Source organism: Chiroxiphia lanceolata, chromosome 5 (genome assembly GCF_009829145.1).
Source record: "Chiroxiphia lanceolata isolate bChiLan1 chromosome 5, bChiLan1.pri, whole genome shotgun sequence".
Taxonomy (NCBI): Eukaryota; Metazoa; Chordata; class Aves; order Passeriformes; family Pipridae; genus Chiroxiphia; species Chiroxiphia lanceolata.
Window position 1 is genome coordinate 29,136,542 of NC_045641.1, and position 18,799 is coordinate 29,155,340.

Sequence of the window (18,799 nt, forward strand, 5' to 3'; positions counted from 1 at the left end):
GGTTTCTGCATAGTCTGATAACATCATCATGAAGTCTTTCCATATCTTGCTGGAGGAGACAGGCCAATCAACATAGCTAAATATTAATAGGTCTTGTGATGGAGTGTCCTCAGAGCAAGGAGTTTCTCCCAGCTCCTGCTGTCCACGGCCTGCTACATAATCTCATCAGCTCCTTCTCTGCTGATATTATATTTTTGGGATCCTGCACTGGATGGTTCCCTTTCAGCTCTGCATATTCTATGATTCTGTGTTCAGGAAATTGGCCTGCTTGCAGATAGCTTTCTTCTGTAAGAATTAAATAAAGACTAAATGGTGATAGAAAGATACAGTAAGGCCAGATGATGAGTTTTGTTGTACAGATATCTGACTTGTTACTTACTCACATTTTCTCATACGAAGGGGGCATTGTTCAAGTTGATGCTGACACATCTTGGTGTCATGACTGCTACAGAGCAGGAATTAAGACCTGATGAATCCACACTGACTCTGAAGTGTGGATTCTGACTTAGCAGTGTGCTCTCCAGTGTTCAGGGACATGGCACAAAGGCAGACAGATAGGTTCAGCATACAACAGCTCACAGCTCAGGCTCTATGCAGCTTAATCCAAGCTGTCTGTACATAACTAGCTCTGGTATCCCTCCAGCTATCATACAGTGATCTGGACTATGTATATACTTTGCTGTATTCTCAAAGGATTTTTTTTTCCTTTTGTAAATATTATTCCTCTTACTTTATGCCTCTCTAAAAGACAGAAAGCTTTGCAGTCTTATAAGATGACATTTGTAATATTCTAGATATATGTGACCAGTTACTTTACATTAAAGTAAAACAGACATGGAAGAGCCTGTTTCTTTAACTGATAAAGGTGTTTAATTCAAACACAAAAATCCACTACAGATTTCTCAAAATAGGTGGGATGAATTCTAAATTGGAGACAATGTTTGCCTAAACAGTTTGTTCTCAGAACTGATGGTTTTGTAAACCACAAAGAACAAGTTGAACTATAAAAAAGTCAGATTAGAGGAGTATGGGTTAATACATGCCTGTTTTTTGTAAACTATTATTGTTTGCAGTTCCATGACTAGTAAACAAAGTTCTATTGCATGCTCTTGCTTCAATAGGAGACGCTTAGTTTTATTGTATAAATCTCTCTTCCAGCCCAAACTATTCTATGAATCTATGATTCCACAGTTTTCTACAACAGAAAAATATACAAGAATTTTCATTTTAATTTTTCTTTACTGCTTTCCCTGCAGTAAAGGGTGGAGTCTAACTCCAGCTACAGACCAGAAAATTAATAGAAAGTTTGAAAGAACTGAAGAATTGGAGTAAAATCTTTAGGTAGAGTCGCAGAATCATTTAGGTTGAAAAAGACCTTTAAGATCATTGAGTGCATCTGTTAACGCAGCACTACCAAGTCCACCACTAAACCATGTCCCTAATTGCCACATCTGCACATCTTTCAAATACCTCCAGGGTTGGTGACTCAACCACTTTGCCTTGTTGAACCTCACACAGTTGTCCTCTGTCCATTGATGCAGCTTGTCCAGATCCCTCTGCAGAGCTTTCCTACCCTCCAGCAAATCAACACTCCCATTCATCTTAGTGTTGCCTGTGACTTGACTGAGAGTGCACTTGATACCTTATCGAGATCATTGATAAAGATATTAAACAGGACTGACCCCAATACTAAGCCTTGGGGAATACCACTGGGGACCAACCAGCAACTGAATGTAGCACCCTTCCCCGCCACTCTGTGGGCCCAACCATCCAGCTAGATTTTTCCTAGCGAACAGCGCACCCATCCAAGCCATGAGTAACCAGCTTCTCTGGGAGAATGCTGTGGGAAATGGTGTCAAAAGCTTTACTAAAGTCCAAGTAGTCAATATCCACAACCTTTCCCTCATCCACTAAACGGGTTGCCTTATCATAGACATTAGGTTAGTCAAAATAGGAAAGTTCAGTTACACAGTGACAAGGAAGAAGAGGTTATTTATGGACTGGAACAAAACCAGAGTTTTAGTGAGCTTATTTAGTACAGTTGTCGATTATATGGAGGCAGTAGGTGACTGTTAATGAAGCATGTCCAACCAAATCAACTACCTACTGCCTTTTTTTCTGAAAATAAATCCCAGAACTCTCTGAAGGCACTGTCTTAATACACTGCTTTCAGTGCCATGATGCATTAGGGAGATGCTTTAGACATGAATGAATTTAAAATAACATGTTTCGGCTAGATTTGGGGTAATATTTAGAGGCAAAGGCCTAATAGTAATGTAGTGAGCGTGGAATGGCATGGATGGAGTCAGTGGTTAAGAACAAGGAGGGGAAGGAAAGCAGAAGCCATAGTGCTGAGGGTGAAGCCAACAAGCAGTTGTCTCTGACAGAAGCCTTTGAGGAAACCTATTATTAATCCACAGTGCTATTTCCAGCACGAAGAATTGTAGTTGGTTTAAGGATGAAGATCTGCCAACCTCTGTGCTAGAATTAAAAAAATACTTTGCAAAAGCAGTTGACTGTAACTTTTATGTGCCTGTGAGGCTTAACAAGCTACCAAAATCCATGTACCATCCCTGGTTAGGTAGCAGGAGCTGAGAAAGCCCAGTATGAACACTGCTCAGAGAAATGTAGTTTGCAGTGTATTGTGAATTTTTGTCATCAACCATAAAGTTGTGACCCATGAGCATACGTGATCAAGTACCAAGGTTTTTTCTGCTGTTGGAAATGAAATAACAAAGCGTATCACCACAGAGATCTTGCTACAAAGCACAGTGTCCTGAAGCATTCTCAGTGGTATCCTGAATGAAGAAGAATAATATATTTGTTGGATATACTTCCCAGTCGACATTTCAAGGGTAGAATTAGCACTGTACTTTCTTTACATATAAATATAGCTCACTGAAGGAAGATATTCTTCAGAGGGAAAGACTGTCGTCCTTATCCAGCTGAGTTTTTTGTAACTATCGTGTCGCTTATAAAAACAAACAAGGGAAGCTCTCCAGTGAATAGGATTAAGATAATAGAGCTGCACTGGTGGCGTTGTCCCCATGTTATATCTGATCTCAATATCAGGAAAACAGCTATAATCACATTTACATTAACATTCCTCAGCAGCTGTTGGATTATCTGTTCTACTTGTAGCAACAACATAGCAGATCCTCTAATGGCAGGATCAAACCAATTCACGTGAACTCATTTAGAGTTAATAATTTTAGGTACAGGTAATTGAAAAAGATTTTAAAATTATTTCTAGCTTTGGAAAATCTGATCTTATCACCCAGAATCCCATCTCTGATTATTTCTTATCAATTCTCTTATCATTTTACCACAACTGTGTATTAAATAGTGCTGAAGCTCAGATGTCTAATTTTAGAAATTGAATGGGAAAAAAAAAAAAGACTGTCTCTGCTTACCAGGTTCTGCCAAGTTAGCTTTAATATTACAAAGAACTTGTTGATCTTATATTAACCTAAGTTTCTTCATTGTCTCTGAGAGTCCAACAGGAGGGAATACTGCTTTTAACCAAAATATTGAATTTGAGTAAATGAGTTTTGATCGCACAGGGGCGTGTTCTGATGGCTTTCAGTAATACAGGGCACTGGCAGAGAGCAATGAACATCCGAAATAGGTCTTTGCTATTTTATAGGTCACAATACTATTTTTGACATCACTATTAAATCATAAATATAGAGCTTATGTGATGGAAGTCTTTGCTTGAAACTTGGTAAATACTGTGTGGTGAACCACAGATACCATTGGAACATCCTTGACTACTGCTATCACTATTTCCAGTCTGTGATTCAGTCTTCTCTGAGTTAAGGAAGGCATTTTTAAACATTGCTGTACTGAGGTTTTTGAACGAAAACATACAGTACACTCATATCTAATTTGTGGACAGAATTCGCTGATGCCCATGCTCTTTATTTGCTTTGTAAGCTCTTCTTTTACCACCAAGAACTTAGGCTTCTTCTGAGGTATGGAAACCTTCATTACCAAATGCATAAAACCTTGCTCCAGGAGAGCTTCTGAACCAACAAGATACAATACTATATCTATGGTTTGCTGATTTTTAAATTATGTTACATTTTCCCATCTGTTTTTCATCGTTTAGATTTTAAGACCAAGTTCCTGTAAGGGAAATTACTGTTAGGGCAAGTATATGGACACTGTTATCATTAGTAAATATAATAAAGTATTTTAATTAAAGTACTAACTTAGGAATGAGTACTAAGCCTATTAAGAATTTGAAATCATTTATTATTCAAGTAATAATATTATCATGAGAATTCTGTTTATGCAGTTTTTCTAAACCTTGTTGTTTTGCCCAACCTTTGATTATGTTTATTTGCAGATTAAAGTGCAAGCAATGATCAGAGAATCAAAGGCAGTGTGGTTCTTTCTGGAATGACATTTAGTGTTAATGAACTAAAGATTTATACACAGCAGTCAAATAAGGACCTGTTTGTCTTCTTTATTAAAACCAAAACTAATAAGAACAGGATTGGAAAAAAAACAACCCAAAAACCAAACAAAAAACAGAAACTGAAAACTCAAGGAATTTGAAGTTTTGCAGCTTCTTTGTTGTAATATTTGAAGGGCCGAGGAGCAGGTAGCTGACTTCTCCATTCCCATAGAACTACTGACACTCCCACTGATATTTTTTCCTGAAAGCTGTGGACGGCGTTGCTTAGGCCACTGTAGGGCTTACATGCAGTTAGTCAGGCAGCCAGACACTGTTAGCTTATGCAGTAATCCTGCAGATTTTCAAAGGATGCTGTCCTTGATAGCACTCTCCCTTTAGTTCTTATGAATAAGCTGGCAGGCACCAGCACAGAAATGCTACTATCCCAGAATTCTCTCATCTCTGTATACTGCATGCACTTTGGCAAATTAAATTAAAAGCTGTGTCACATTGGCCTTGAGTGACAAGTGTGAAAATATATATATAGACGTGGACATAGTGTAATAATAACTAAAAGATAAATGGTCTGAAATATATCAAGAATATGGGATTGTTCACTGATCCAACTGATCTGTTTGATCATTGCTAACAGCACTTGTGTCACTCAAAAAGATAGAAGGTACGGTGTAACCTACATTTCTTGCTGACCCTATGAGGCAATCAGCTGAATCATTGCTAGCCAGAATTAAGCATTTTCTTTCATGTTGCTTGATTCTCCTTTTACTGATTTACCACACTAATTTCTTAAAGATGTGAATTCTTATGTTGGACCAAAAAAAGCTGGTGTTAACAGATTTCAGTTGGTGCTGAAATTTTATGCCAGCAGAAATTGAAACTGGCAACCAAAATCATCACAGGACTTTGGAAAAGAAAAATATTTTTATCTGGGTATTTTAATGTCCCTTAAATATAGACTCTGAACTCTCATTCTAGTTTCAGAACATTTGGAAAAGATTTAACCTTACTTTTTCCCCCCATCCTTTTCAATTGGGAAACATATACTGGGTGGCATAATTTTATTTCATTTCTTCTGGATGTTTACATGCAGAGACACAGCCCATAATATTCGAGATTGTATTGAAAGTTTTTGTTGTTCCCTAGAACCTGCGATGATGCTAGCACTAGTTCTTACACCTAAATATTTAGCTGTTTCTTTTTTTACATATCATTTTGCATCTGAATTCCTTTTGTACAGGCATATGAAGGTTTACAGATTGGAGTGAATTATCTCAGTGTTTGGTTTGAGTTTTTTAGTTGCATTTTTGAACAATTTTCAGTGAATTAGGAAATCTGAATGTTGCTCCTTTTGATATAGTGTGTTATAAATCCATCTGGATTTTTTTGTAGCATTTTTACTTCCATGAAAGCTATCAGATGTATTTGGGAGAGAACATTTGGCTTTTTCTGAAATACCTTTAAGATTAACACATGTATAATGCATTGAATTAGCCTAGTAATCTTTTTCTGTAATAAAATGCAGGATAGATAAGCAAAACATTTTGACCATGTTATTTTTAAACATTTATGTAAATGTCTTCACATAAAATGTGTTTTTCATTAAGAATAGTTGTGGTGTATATAGTGGTCTCTGTTCTATTCCTTGTTTTATTGGTACACATCCAGTTACTCAGTGTGTTCATGGAAGTGTCATAGGACAAAAATACTTTGTTTGGTTTGCCTCTCTGTACAGACACAGGTAGCAGCAGGCATCTGAAATCATGGCTGTATAATTCCCAATAGTCTGCCATTGATGAAGAGTATTGAGGAAGGATTAGGGTCTTTGATGATGAGTGTATGAGCCTTGTTGAACGGTAAATTGCTTCCCTGGGGGTTCTGCTGTTTACCAAGGAGCAGCAAGAGCTGAGCCGATGTGCAGTCAGGCAGGGGCATCTCCAGGAAGGGCTGAGGGTGCAAGGCAGGTCTTGGTACACCTTTATTTAGGCTGTGATTGTAGCCTATCTGTGATAGAAACTCTCAGACTGCTTTAGGCTTGTAAGGAAGAGCCAAGCAGCATCCTGCTCTTTTAGTAGGACACCATGACGTCATCATGCCAGTGTGCATAAGAAAAGCAAGTAATGGTGCAGAAAAATCATCTGACTGTAGTTTATGAATGAATTCTTGACTCAATGTTCAGATATGGTTTTCAAACAGTAAAAGGGCTTGTAAAAAACATTTTCTAAGATATCTGGATTTCCATGTCCAGTAAACAGCAGCTGCTCCTCAGGAAGCACAAGACAATTTCAGCACGTGTCCTATAAATCCAATTTATCTTTGAGGGTGTTCTGTTCTCGAAGTAAGCACTTTTTGGAAATAGCAACCATTGTAGATCAGTTGGGAGGATGTATAGACAGATATTGCATAGCTGTACAGGGATGTTTACCAGTTTCACTGCTGTTTTTGTGACAGATTAAATCCAATGGTGAGCTGCTCATTAAAAACGTTCAGCTGCGGCACGCAGGGAGGTACATGTGCACTGCTCAGACGATTGTGGACAACTCCTCAGCTTCAGCAGACCTTGTGGTAAGAGGTAAGGTCCTCAAGGTAATACAGAAATATGGCTGTTTTTTACCTGGACAAGCAGTGTTCCTAATTGTTTAGAATATATTATTTCCCAGCAGTAGATGACAAATTAAAATGAGAAGTGCATGAACATGTAAAGGCCTAAAAGTCTACTCAGAGTACTCATTCTGTTGCAGACATTTAGAGGTCTAACTGAGCATGTATTTTCCTGAAAAGCAATAAAGATTTTTTTATTATAGGTATTTTCCGTATGTTAAAGCAATTTTTAGAAAGTTTAATTTGATGCTTAATATTAAAAATAGATTTCAAGGATCATTTCAATGTATTCAATATATAACATTTTTAAGCCTCTTCTCTGTTCTTATAAAGCTTTATGGATTAAATTATTGTGTATAATACTAGGCCTAGATTAAAAGGATTCCTGGTTTTCAAATGAAACCAGGACATTTGAGTTTAAGTTTATCACTCAGTTTTTAACTGATTCATGTCTGTTAAGTGTTAACTGCAGTCTCAAAATGCTTTTCTTGCTCATATAATATGTATCCTACAAGAACTGTTACAATTTGAAATTTTAATAACCTGAGTTAAATTCACATTCTTTGGGCATTTTGCTCTGTTTTGTTCCTCTAGGCATAATACATTCAGAAGTGCTAATGGTCTGTAGTGCTGACAATTCAAAGCAGACATAACTTTTACTTTCAGCTGCATTGCTTTTTTGTTTTGCCCTACCTTCCAGTTATGCTCTACAGTTGTATAGCAGCTGAAGTATAGCCAGTGTCTTGGTTCTGAATTTCTGTCGTCTGAGGATGTTGTGGACTTGAATATTTCTGTATTAAATTTTTACTGAGTGTCAACTGCCTGTGACTGGTCACCAGTTCTGGATAAAATGTCAAAGCAAATATGATAAATGGTGAAACTGCAGAATATATCTGCAAACTGAAAGAGAAGTCTCTGTTAATGTTCCTTAGTATTATGTAAGAAATTCCTTTTAAAAATAAAAGGAGAGACAAGGTGCTTTATGTAGCTTCTGATTCCCTTTCCAAGCCAGTAGTTAGAATCATTGCTCAGAGGTTATATTGTGGAAGACATGAACATTTGTTTTATGCTCAACATTTAGATACTAATACAATGAACACAGTTCTGCTTACTGCTGAGTAATTCTTAGTACCAATTTTGTCAGTGGAAGACTCAGCATCTTACAGAGGCAAGGGTAAATATGATGAAGGTTACATTATAGTTTCACTGCATTGGTAGAAAGAGGCAGCAGCAAAGTATGAAAACAAAGAGGTGGGTTCCAGAGCATCTCATCAGTGAAGTGGTAAAGGATAGCCGCTGTCACTGCAGGCACATGATGGTATCTTCTCAGTCCACAAAACAATTTAACAGTTCATATGGATTGTTCTATGTGATCTTATTTAAATTACTGATGTGTTCAGAATTGCTAGTGATACTAGCACACTAGAGACTGGGAGGCCCCTTAGTGCACAGCAGACCTTACTGGCCCTGCCCAGCCTCACCCAGCACATCCACTCATGCAGCTGCCCATGGGCCCAGGAGCACTGCCCAGCTCAGCCCTGGACCTTGCCCTGACTGGGGCTGTGTTACAAATATGCCTGCTTCCATCTCTGTCTCTGACCCTGCCTCCTGGATGTGCTTCAGGCCTGTGCTCTGAGTAGCTGTCTCCTGGATGGACTTCTTGGATATATGTAGCAGTCTGTCACTTGGATGCACCTGGCTCACTGCCCTTAGTTTCTAAGACTGCTGCTCTGCCCTGTGGAATTATACCCCATTACTGAAAGAACTGTCAACCCTGGGGTTAGTTGTGGGTCTTGTCTCAGCTTTCCTGAGGGAGCAGCTGGCCCTTGGTGTTTCCTGACTGATGCCTAAAAAAAATTCAGGGACAAAAAAAAACTCCAAGGCAAATTAGTTTTGAAGGTGAGATAAGGAAAGGATTTTAATTTGTGCCTCTGAGGCATAAGATTACAAGACACACGCACCTCCATGTCTCAGATGTTACAATTTATAATATTCTCTGTCCAGTCTCTGGTTTCGTCCACCCTGTGGCTTTTGCCCTGATCCACCCCCATGCCACCCCTGGGGAATTGGGGCTGGGGGCTTTTCAAGACCCTTTTTTCATCAATCTTCATCTTCTTTGGGGTACAGGGGGCATATATTCAGCCAGTTCTTGACTGTACTTTTGTGGTTTAGGCCAAGGTACAAGCATTCTCCAAACAGAACAGGCCTATCTTAAAGGGAGACTAAGCATTTCTACTGGAATTCAGGGGGTAGAATTGATATGGGGAGCATGGAATGGGGTAATAGGGTTGAAAATTTATGTTTCTTCTGTGCTGCTTCTAAATCTACTTCTGCTATATAACTACTTATAAAACTTATAAAAATTAGGAAAATCAAAAAACTAGATGGACCTTAAGGCATCATGACACATTCCATTTTCAGAAATTGATGGTGAGATGAGAAGCTCTAAGAGATATCTCCTGAAGAAAGAAGGAAACTTGCTGAGACTGATGACCTTTTCCTATCTTTCAGCCTGAGGGCTTCTGAATTGGGTCTCTCATCAGGCCTTACCTACCTGTGTCCTTAGAGCTGGGGTAGCAAATATGTGTGTTACCGGGATGGAGAGCTGACCAACAACCCTCATCTTAAAAATCAACTCTTAACAACTTCTGCTTTGTGCATCCTCTGTGAAGGATGTAAGAGGCTGTTTCCACATGCAGTGACATATTTAGTCCTTACCTTGAAAGGGTGGTCTGAGGAATGAAATTAAGGATACATTAATTGAAATTAATTAATTGAATACTAAGGATACATTAATTGAAACTGGTAGTATATGTCTTTGATTCAGTTAATTTTATTAGAGTCCTTTTGCTCAGATGTACAGAGAAAATAAAGAGCTCAAGAGCTGAAGATACATTTGGCACACACTGTGTTTAGATCTGATGTAGAAATCTCATTCTGTTCTTTTTGTTGAGTTGTTTTTGTTTTGTTTTTCTGTGGTTTCTGTGTAAATACTGCAGAGAAATGTATCATGTTATTGTTGGGTTTTTTTTAATATTCTCTGAGACTTGTTCAGTCAGATTGTTGGATAATTATCTGAATCATGTTGGCATATTATTATGTCTGAATGTGAAATGAGAAAATACTTCTCAACAGTTGTATCTGTTTTTACACAGTTAATATATATCAGATAACTGTGTATCATATACAACAGAAGCATAATAACAAAACCAGAACAGTCAATGTGAATAGAATGATCTGAAAATATATATAAGCCAAGTTTTTAAGTAGGTGCTAAGATTTGGATTACCTAACTAATATAAGTTTGGGGGTTTTAGCACAGCTTACAACATGGTGGTGTCTTTTAAAGACAAAGATCCCTTTACTTATATGTATGTACCTGCACACTCTTTTCTTGACTTTTTTAGTCTCTGAAAAATTCACCTGTGCCTGTTAATCTGCACATTTTGGCCTCTTCTGGGAACTAAAGCACAAGCAACAATAAAAAAGTTACCCCCGCAAAGCAGAGATGTGGGAATAGTAGTAATTAAAGAACATTTTTAAAAATTAAAAAGTACATTTAGAAAAATTCAAGCGTTCACTTCAACGGGGTTTCTTTCTGTTATTACTGTTCAGAAATAAACCAGAGGAGATTTGTTGAAGAAATGTAATACTGTTTATTAGGTTTAATGTTACACCTGGGAAAAAAAGGCAAGTTTTGGGAACAGAGGCCTATTTCTTCAGATCTGAAGTACAACTAACAAACTTTAAGCCAGCTGTGGATTGAGAATAATTGCTGTTATTTTAGCATAGCTACTTACATAGCAGAGCAGAAATGGTATTTAATACTTGAAAAGCATAGATATGAGACTCTGAACTAGTTTAGTACAGGCAACTTCTACCTGTAATGATTTAGCTGGGTGTTGGGAACACAGCAGTACGTCATCAAGGCAACATCTGATTTTATTCATGACTTTTTATATAGACGAGACCTATGCATTTTGAAATTAATCTTTTTAAGTATCTGTCTTTTAAAGATAAAGGAAATACTCTTTAGAAATAATTTTATAGGTCCTTCTTGATGATCAAGACTGAAAGGGCAGACATGGAATGACTGTTTTGTCAAAAGTCCTTTTTCTCTTTGAGCTTAGTGCTTCTGTTCCTTTGTGGTAGTCTTTGTGAGGTAATTAGGGTGCACAGAGGTTGTTCCATTTACCCATGTAGTTTACAAGGCAGTTTTTAGTTCAATGGGTATAGTGGATCCCACATTTTGGCATGGATTTTTGAAATTCTTGTGAGAATGGCTTTGTTGAACTGTAGAGATTTCACTTAAGTTATATAAGTTTGTAGGATGTATCAGTTTGATGACGAGTCTACCACACTGGGATAATATGAAGGCCAAGAAAAATGTAAAGAGGTCTATTTGAAATTTCTTTCAAATTTTCTACAATATCAGTTATGAAATTTTCCATATAATTTGCAGTTAGGGCAATATGGCACAAGCAGAAGTGTAGGTTAAAGGTGGGCCACCAAGAAGGTCATCATCAGGTGGAATTTAAGAAGGAAGATTTTGTATACTTTTTCTGACTCTGAGTTCACTTGTTTTTGAAAAAGCACAGCAACATTTTCAAAGTACTGTCTTTTCACTTAAGATCTCAACATTATTTAGGCAAGAGTCATGGAAGTTTCATTTGGTAGTTACTAAATGCAAGAGCATCTGTCCTCTGAATCATGCTGCAGAGTATTAAAAGAACTTTCATTTTCCGAATATTCAATTTGTGAATTGAACTACTGTTTGGGTTTTTTTCAGGTCCTCCAGGCCCTCCTGGAGGTATAAGAGTAGAAGAAATCAGAGACACTGCTGTAGCACTTACGTGGAGTCGTGGAACAGACAATCATAGCCCTATTTCTAAATACACTATCCAGTCAAAAACTTTTCTATCTGAAGAGTGGAAAGATGCTAAAACAGGTAAGAGTAATGCCAGAAGTAATAAAGTCAATAGGTTTTTAAGTTTATTGTTAGAAAGCTTGACTAATCAGAAAATAGTCACAATGAAAGGAAACTAGGAATGCTGTTAATGTCTGCTACAGGGTTTAGGAATGGGTACTGTCCTGTCCGTATGTTGTCAACAGGTTTGTTCTCAGCACTTGGAGGGCCTGAACTCAATATCAAGAAATAGAGAAAAGAACAGGCTGGAGTTGTTACCTGTTTTTTGCCTCTTTCCTTGTTGCTTGAAACATTCAACATCACCTACTAGAACTGTAAAATTTATTTACAGGTTAATTTGGATGACAGGCAGATGTCTTCGATTCTGTATTTGTTATGGAGAAAGTTAATTAAAATTGTCTACTTTTTCCTGGGAGCAGGCTAAGTTCCAGTTGTATTAAAACTGGCACTCCTAGAGAAAACATAGCTAAGATTATCCTTCTAACCACTGGATGTCATCATTGTGCCACAAAATTGCAGTGAAGGAGGCACCTATCTGAGCGTAGGATATGCTAGCATAATTTTTTTTTTGCAAGATTTAACATAAATGCATAAATTTTAAAATATTGTTGAACTACTAACAACTTTGAATGCTTTATGAAGGATAGCATTGCCACAATTCGTACAGAATTGTCATATCAATATGATTCACTATCCTACCTTAACAAGTTATAACTAAAGTGCTTTTTTATGGAATTAGGACATCACTTAACATCTCTAAATACTGAGAGTAGTAATAGTTTCAGTGACTTTCTTTTAAGTTGTCACTTGAAACTACAGGTGGATGTGTAAGAAATAGAATGACATATTGACCTGAAAATGTGTTACAATTTTTAGAGTAAAAAGTTAAAAATACTAGGCCTACTGCCTTAAATAATATTTTTCTTTCAGACTATGTACTATATGTAGCTCTACTGGATATAATTACCTCCATCAGCACTAATGTATGACTTAAATGAAAGTAGCCTGGAAAATCAAACTAGAAGGTTCCTCAGTCCCTTCCTGTCTCTTATATCTTATTTATAGTTTCTGTAGAATAGATTTCTTAGAACTTTAAAAAAATAATTAATGTAGAAATTAGAGCTGTTCAAATAGCTGATTATTTGCTTCAGTAAAATACATGCAGGAGGGAGGATGCTTTTAGACCAACCTCTACTTTCTTTAGGATAAATTACATTTTATTTCCTATTACTTTTTTTTAACTCTTAATTTAAAAAAAATTAACTATGAAGAAACAAGATTGTAGGAAGATATAGGAAGAATTTATGAACAGTGGGTAGCAACTCTGATACGGCTTCCTTCTGTACTGCATGTTACTGGAACTAGAAATGTATGTGTAGGAGGTAAAAGTGTTGGTTCCAGATCTTCGCTTTGGTTCAGAGCAGACACTTGAAACTGTCCTCTCACATCTCAGGAAGATTCCCCATTTGCAGTGTTATAGACATGATGGGATGAGCTTCTCTGCATCTCTGAAGTTCTCTGCTTCTCAGAATTATTGAGCTAGTCATTAAGACATGCATTTGAGTCTTACCGTGTAGCATGTTGAGTGAGATTCACATCTTGAGTGGGAGATTGTTAAATTCCTTTTTAAAGAAGCTAAGAGAAAATATATAAATTATTAATTTCTGAAAAGTTGAAATTACCCATTCTAGTTTTTTCAAAATTGTTGCTTTTTCGTTTGAACTGCACTGAGGAATTTTGATAAATAGATGATTCCCTCAAAAAATGGGTAAAATCACCATGGTAACCATCACTGGCATCACAGCAAACTTGTGCTTAATTGCTGGAATGCTCCCATTTTGGCTCAGTATTCACTTTCATCTGAAAGAAAAATGATGAACAGTCCAAACTGATCTCTCATTAGTGTTTAGGCTATCAGTTAATGCTGCTAATTTTCAATGTGTGGAATGAGAAAATATACTTAGGCGTTGAAAATGTTGTTGTTATTACTACTACCATTGTTCTAAATCATTCATACTGAGTTTCATAATACTGAGTGTGTTTTATGAAAGAAGTGTATTTTACTTCACATAATGAACGGGTTAAGTAATGAGTTGTTTACATTGATGTTGCTCTTTCCAGTTAAGGGGATCGGATTCTCACTGTGTTCTGGACTTTTAATTTTTCTGGGAATTTGTGTGACAGTAAAATTAAATTAAGAGACTGAAAGTAGTAGCCCAGGAAAAGGAATGCGAATTTATATCATAGCTCAGATAGTATTGGAGGTTTGCAGTGGCTCTACTGCCTAGACAGGAATATAATTTGAGTAAGGATGAGGGAGAGTGGTGGGCAGGTAGAAAGAAAAATAGAAAGTGTTTTTCTTTGTCCTTCAGGGACTCACTTTGGAATGAAAAATTTAATGATCATTAGGAAGAGGAAAGTTGTGTCATCATCTAGTGCTTACACTGTTATGCCCAGGTTTTTTGCAGGCATTGAATTCATATTTTAATTCCAAATCAGCTGCCTTTCCAGTGCAGAATATCTCATTTCTCATCTCCCTCTGAACCCAGGACTCTAATTTGACAAACAACTCTTGGCCCATGCGATAAATGAAAATACTCTGTACTTCCAAAACTCCAGGCAGCTATAGAAACAACCCTCTTTGTGAATTGCAGACAGTCATGAGTTACTCATTTTATTTACAGTGAAGAAACTCATCTTTATGAGAATAATAAGTATTTTCACAGGAATGACAAGAACACTTATCCTTGTTGGGTTAGAACTAGACAGCAAGTTGTAACATGCTCGCTAATAAAGTGCACCAAAGTAAGACCACATTTGTCTCTCCATATCATGAATTTTTATTTTCCTGTTTCTGCATTCCAGATTTTTCATTGCATTTGTCTGTAGGTAAAATGAAATTCTACAACTATGATATGTAATTAGGAAGGAAATCTCGTACTACATGTACTAGTTCACACCCAGCCGAAAATTACAAGTCTATAAGGTTTATTCAAGATGTGTCATAGTTTCCAAATTCCCAATCCCTGCCATGAGTACTACTTGTAAAATATGGTATTCCTGATGTACAACATTGTTTCCTCCAGTTGGCTATGTGTAGTTGCAGAATAGTAAAAGTTTTGACAAAATCAGAAAAATTATTGATGATCTTACTCTAAAAATGCTGTTTTCTAAAGCATTTAATCCTTTTTTTAGATCCATCAGATATTGAAGGAAATATGGAATCTGCTACAGTGATCGATTTAATTCCGTGGATGGAATATGAGTTCCGGATAATTGCAACAAACACTTTGGGGACAGGAGAACCCAGTATGCCATCACAGAGGATTAGAACTGAAGGCGCTCGTACGTAAAAAGAAAATATCAAGTTCTTTTAATGTGTTTCCTAATTTTCACATTTTTATTAATTAGTTTTTTAGTTTGGGTTTTTATTTGAAAAAATCGCTTCATAGGATTCAAGTCCAGAGAATATGTTTTCAGCTACCCATTCCTGTAGATTTTATTAAGCAGATATCAAACTGTCCACAGCATCAAAGCAGACAGCAAAGAAACATCATGATATGGCAAATATGTCTCCATTCCTGAAACAGAATCATACTGTGTCTTTCAGAGATCCCTCACTGTATCTGTCAGTCAGATTGTGTGTGTATGAATGCATGCACATGTTTGGGACCAAGGTACAAGACTTCAGAAAAAACATGCATGTGTTTAACAAGTGAAATCTCCATTTGCCATTTGGTTTGTATTCTATCTAGAGAGTACATGATAGGATGTGTGTTATACTGGATAATGCCAATTTTCTGTGATTGAAGATTTGGTCTTGTGTCTTCTTACTCCGTGTCAAAGATGTGACAGTATCCAACACAACATACACCCTTATCAGTCTAATTGCTGTGTTAGTAACTCAGAGCATATTTAAGGATGCACTCTAGGCTCAGGCACATCCTTTTTAAAATGAATTCTCCAAAATGAGGAATTAGGTGTTATTATGCAAGATAATACATTCTGGTTTGACTGTACAAAGGAGATAATAGCAATGTTCTAGGAGGTGATGTATCACTACAAAAAGAGCGTATCCAAAAAATCCTGTATACCACATACTAACACCCATTTGCAATCTAGATATATTTATAATTGATGTCCTAGAACTTGAGATTTGAAACTAAAAATGAAAAACCAAAGTATAAAAGTTAACTTTTGCAATTACACAGATACAGAGAGAAATAATGCTTATGGATGGAATAGGGATAGTGTCCTGCAATTTGCAGTGTGCTACATTCATGGCAGTTCTTATAATCTCCCCCAAAATGACATATCCTTCAGTTTTGTAATAGGATGCAAAGCTTTTGCAAGAGGTAGTCTGTTTAGTCTGTTGTCTCATTCCCCAGGCACAGCACCACTGTCACCTCTGGCAGAGTGTGAGACATCTTTTGGGAAACAAAGCAAAATGTTAATGTAATCTTAGGCATCAGTCAGCACTTCTTGCCATGCCAAAATAGGGTATAAATCAGTTACAGTTTGCAGAACAACTGCACTCAAGTGTGTTTTTTGCCAGCTGGAATTTGTAGTGAGCAACAGTAGGATTAGGGTTGCACTGTCAATGTCAAGGGTACTACAGAAGGAGTATGCACGACTGCATGTGCATTTTCATGTAAATCTGAAAAAAGTAAATAACAAACAACCCATGTCCACGCATTGTAGTTATTTTTAACATTTTTTCCGTGTTAAACAGCATCAAACAGCTCTGTATCGTTGTTTTACTGTATGGACGACAAATAATGTCTTTTAAACTCAAAAGCATCTTTCAATTTTGAAGTCTCTCATCTTGTAGATAACTGTAATTTCAGTAATTTTTATTAAAATGCTAAGAATGTGTGCTATGATTTCTGTTTTTAATGGTGTCTGCTTGCTTCATCAATAAAATTTCTCAGTAATTTCTTGAAATTCAATGGATCAAGGTCTGTTTCAATATATTTTAGCTTCTGGATACATTAGAATAGTTGTGTAAGTATAGGTGTCTGAATTAGTAACCTGGTCTTAATGGGGAGAGAAACCTGGATTTAATGGCTGAGAGAATGAGGAAGATTCTCTTGAAAAGAGTGATTTATAAGACATTAAACTTTTTTTCTCTTCTTTGGCAGCCTGTGTATCTTCTTCAGCTACTTAAACATTCTAGCAACCCTCTGCTTCTAACTTGACACTAAAACTATTTACTTAAAATAGATAGGGTGACTTCAAGGTCAAGTAATAAATTCAAGCTTCCTCTCAAATTGTTATATGTGCGCTTAGTCTCATTCTCCATTAATTTGTTTTCTGGAAGGCCAGAAATAAATAGCACAAACCATGGACTGAATGCTGATTTCAATTTGAAAGTTATTGTTACATATTTTTATCCTTTCTGGAAACGTTCATTCTGCTCTGCTTTGTGTTTCTCCTCAGAGAAGGCCTCAGCAAACATCTTCCTTACATAACACAAGAGCACTTAGGAACTATCCCATTATTACCTTATGACATTCACTGACTAGTGGAGAAAATGCCTAATCCTGTAAGAATTTTTAACACAAAGAACATGTTAATGTAGAAAGGGCATGTAGCTAATGCATGCACACCTGAGGCATATTTAAGGTACTGTAGGTAGGCGATCATTTCCTAAGTTGCGGTGATATTTTCTTTATTCTCAGCATTGAGTGGCAGCAAATAAATACACCACCATCATAGAGTATAGCAATAGAATCATCACAGTCAGTGCAAAGAGTCTTAAGAAATGAGAAGATAGGAATGATTTGTAGTGGAGTCCTTGAGAGTATCTTGCTTTGCTGCTCAGGTGTGCGCTAATGATAGATCAACAGATCTTATTTCATTAGCCAGAATATCAGTGTAAAATGCAATTAGTAAATTACTAAGTGTTGTGCCAGCTTTGCTTATGTACATCTACCCATTCTGAGCATGCCAATCAAGAAGATGTGCCACTAGTCTAGAACAGGATTAGGATACCAGTGTTTCAAAGATAGATCCATGGGTTTAACCTTACACATGGCGAGTAAATCAACTGAAGTAGATGGAACTGCTCACAGTGTATTAAGGTAATTACAAGTGCAAATCCTGTGTTCCTGAGCCCTTGGCATACCAGTATTGAGGAAGCACAAGAACAATGCACAGTGCTTCTCTTAAGAGCTATGAGAAACTTTCCATTCCTGAATATTCAGTTAAATATTTGTAGACAATATGGTGAAAAAGAAGAATGATTGCTAGCTATGGTTAGAACTGGCATGTTTCCTGAAGCAGTAGCTGTACATTAGTCTTGGCAAGACCACAGCAATTACAGACTATCATTATTTTAATTGTGTATGCCACGTGTGCTCATTGGCCTTGCTCGCAAAAAGAAAAGTAAATAATGATCATTTTACTGACTGCATACTTTGGATTAATTTTTCTTGTCTCTTCTATTTCACTAGCTCCTAATGTGGCTCCTTCTGATGTCGGAGGAGGGGGTGGAAGCAATCGAGAGCTGACAATAACATGGATGGTACGTATTGCACTTGTGGAACAGCACAAAACATAAACTTCCTTGTATCCAATCTCGCTCCTCCTGAAACCCATGGATGGTTTGTCACTGGATCTTGTGAGAGCAGGATTTGTATACAATATATAGGTTTTCAGACTTTTCTCATAAAAAATACATAAAAAGGAATGAGGAAGGCAATACATTAGTTGTTTATGTATTGACGTTTTTAAAATATGATCTAAAACATTCTAAAACAAAGAGATTGAAACAGATACTGACTATGATAATGCATTGGTGTGACTGCATTTGAAAATTCTGCATATTGTATTTTTCTTCAAGGCTTTTTTTA

The 18,799-nt window shown here is 36.8% G+C and overlaps 1 protein-coding gene across 1 annotated transcript in view; it reads left to right on the plus strand.

Moving 5' to 3' along the window:
• The window catches only part of CNTN1 (contactin 1), a 241,173-nt gene that overhangs the window by 186,188 nt on the left and 36,186 nt on the right, over window positions 1-18,799 (plus strand). Inside the window, exons 15-18 of the mRNA XM_032688287.1 lie at window positions 6,869-6,989; window positions 11,808-11,966; window positions 15,141-15,290; window positions 18,401-18,471. Coding sequence (XP_032544178.1) covers window positions 6,869-6,989; window positions 11,808-11,966; window positions 15,141-15,290; window positions 18,401-18,471 — 501 coding nt within the window. The remainder of the gene's footprint in view (window positions 1-6,868; window positions 6,990-11,807; window positions 11,967-15,140; window positions 15,291-18,400; window positions 18,472-18,799) is intronic.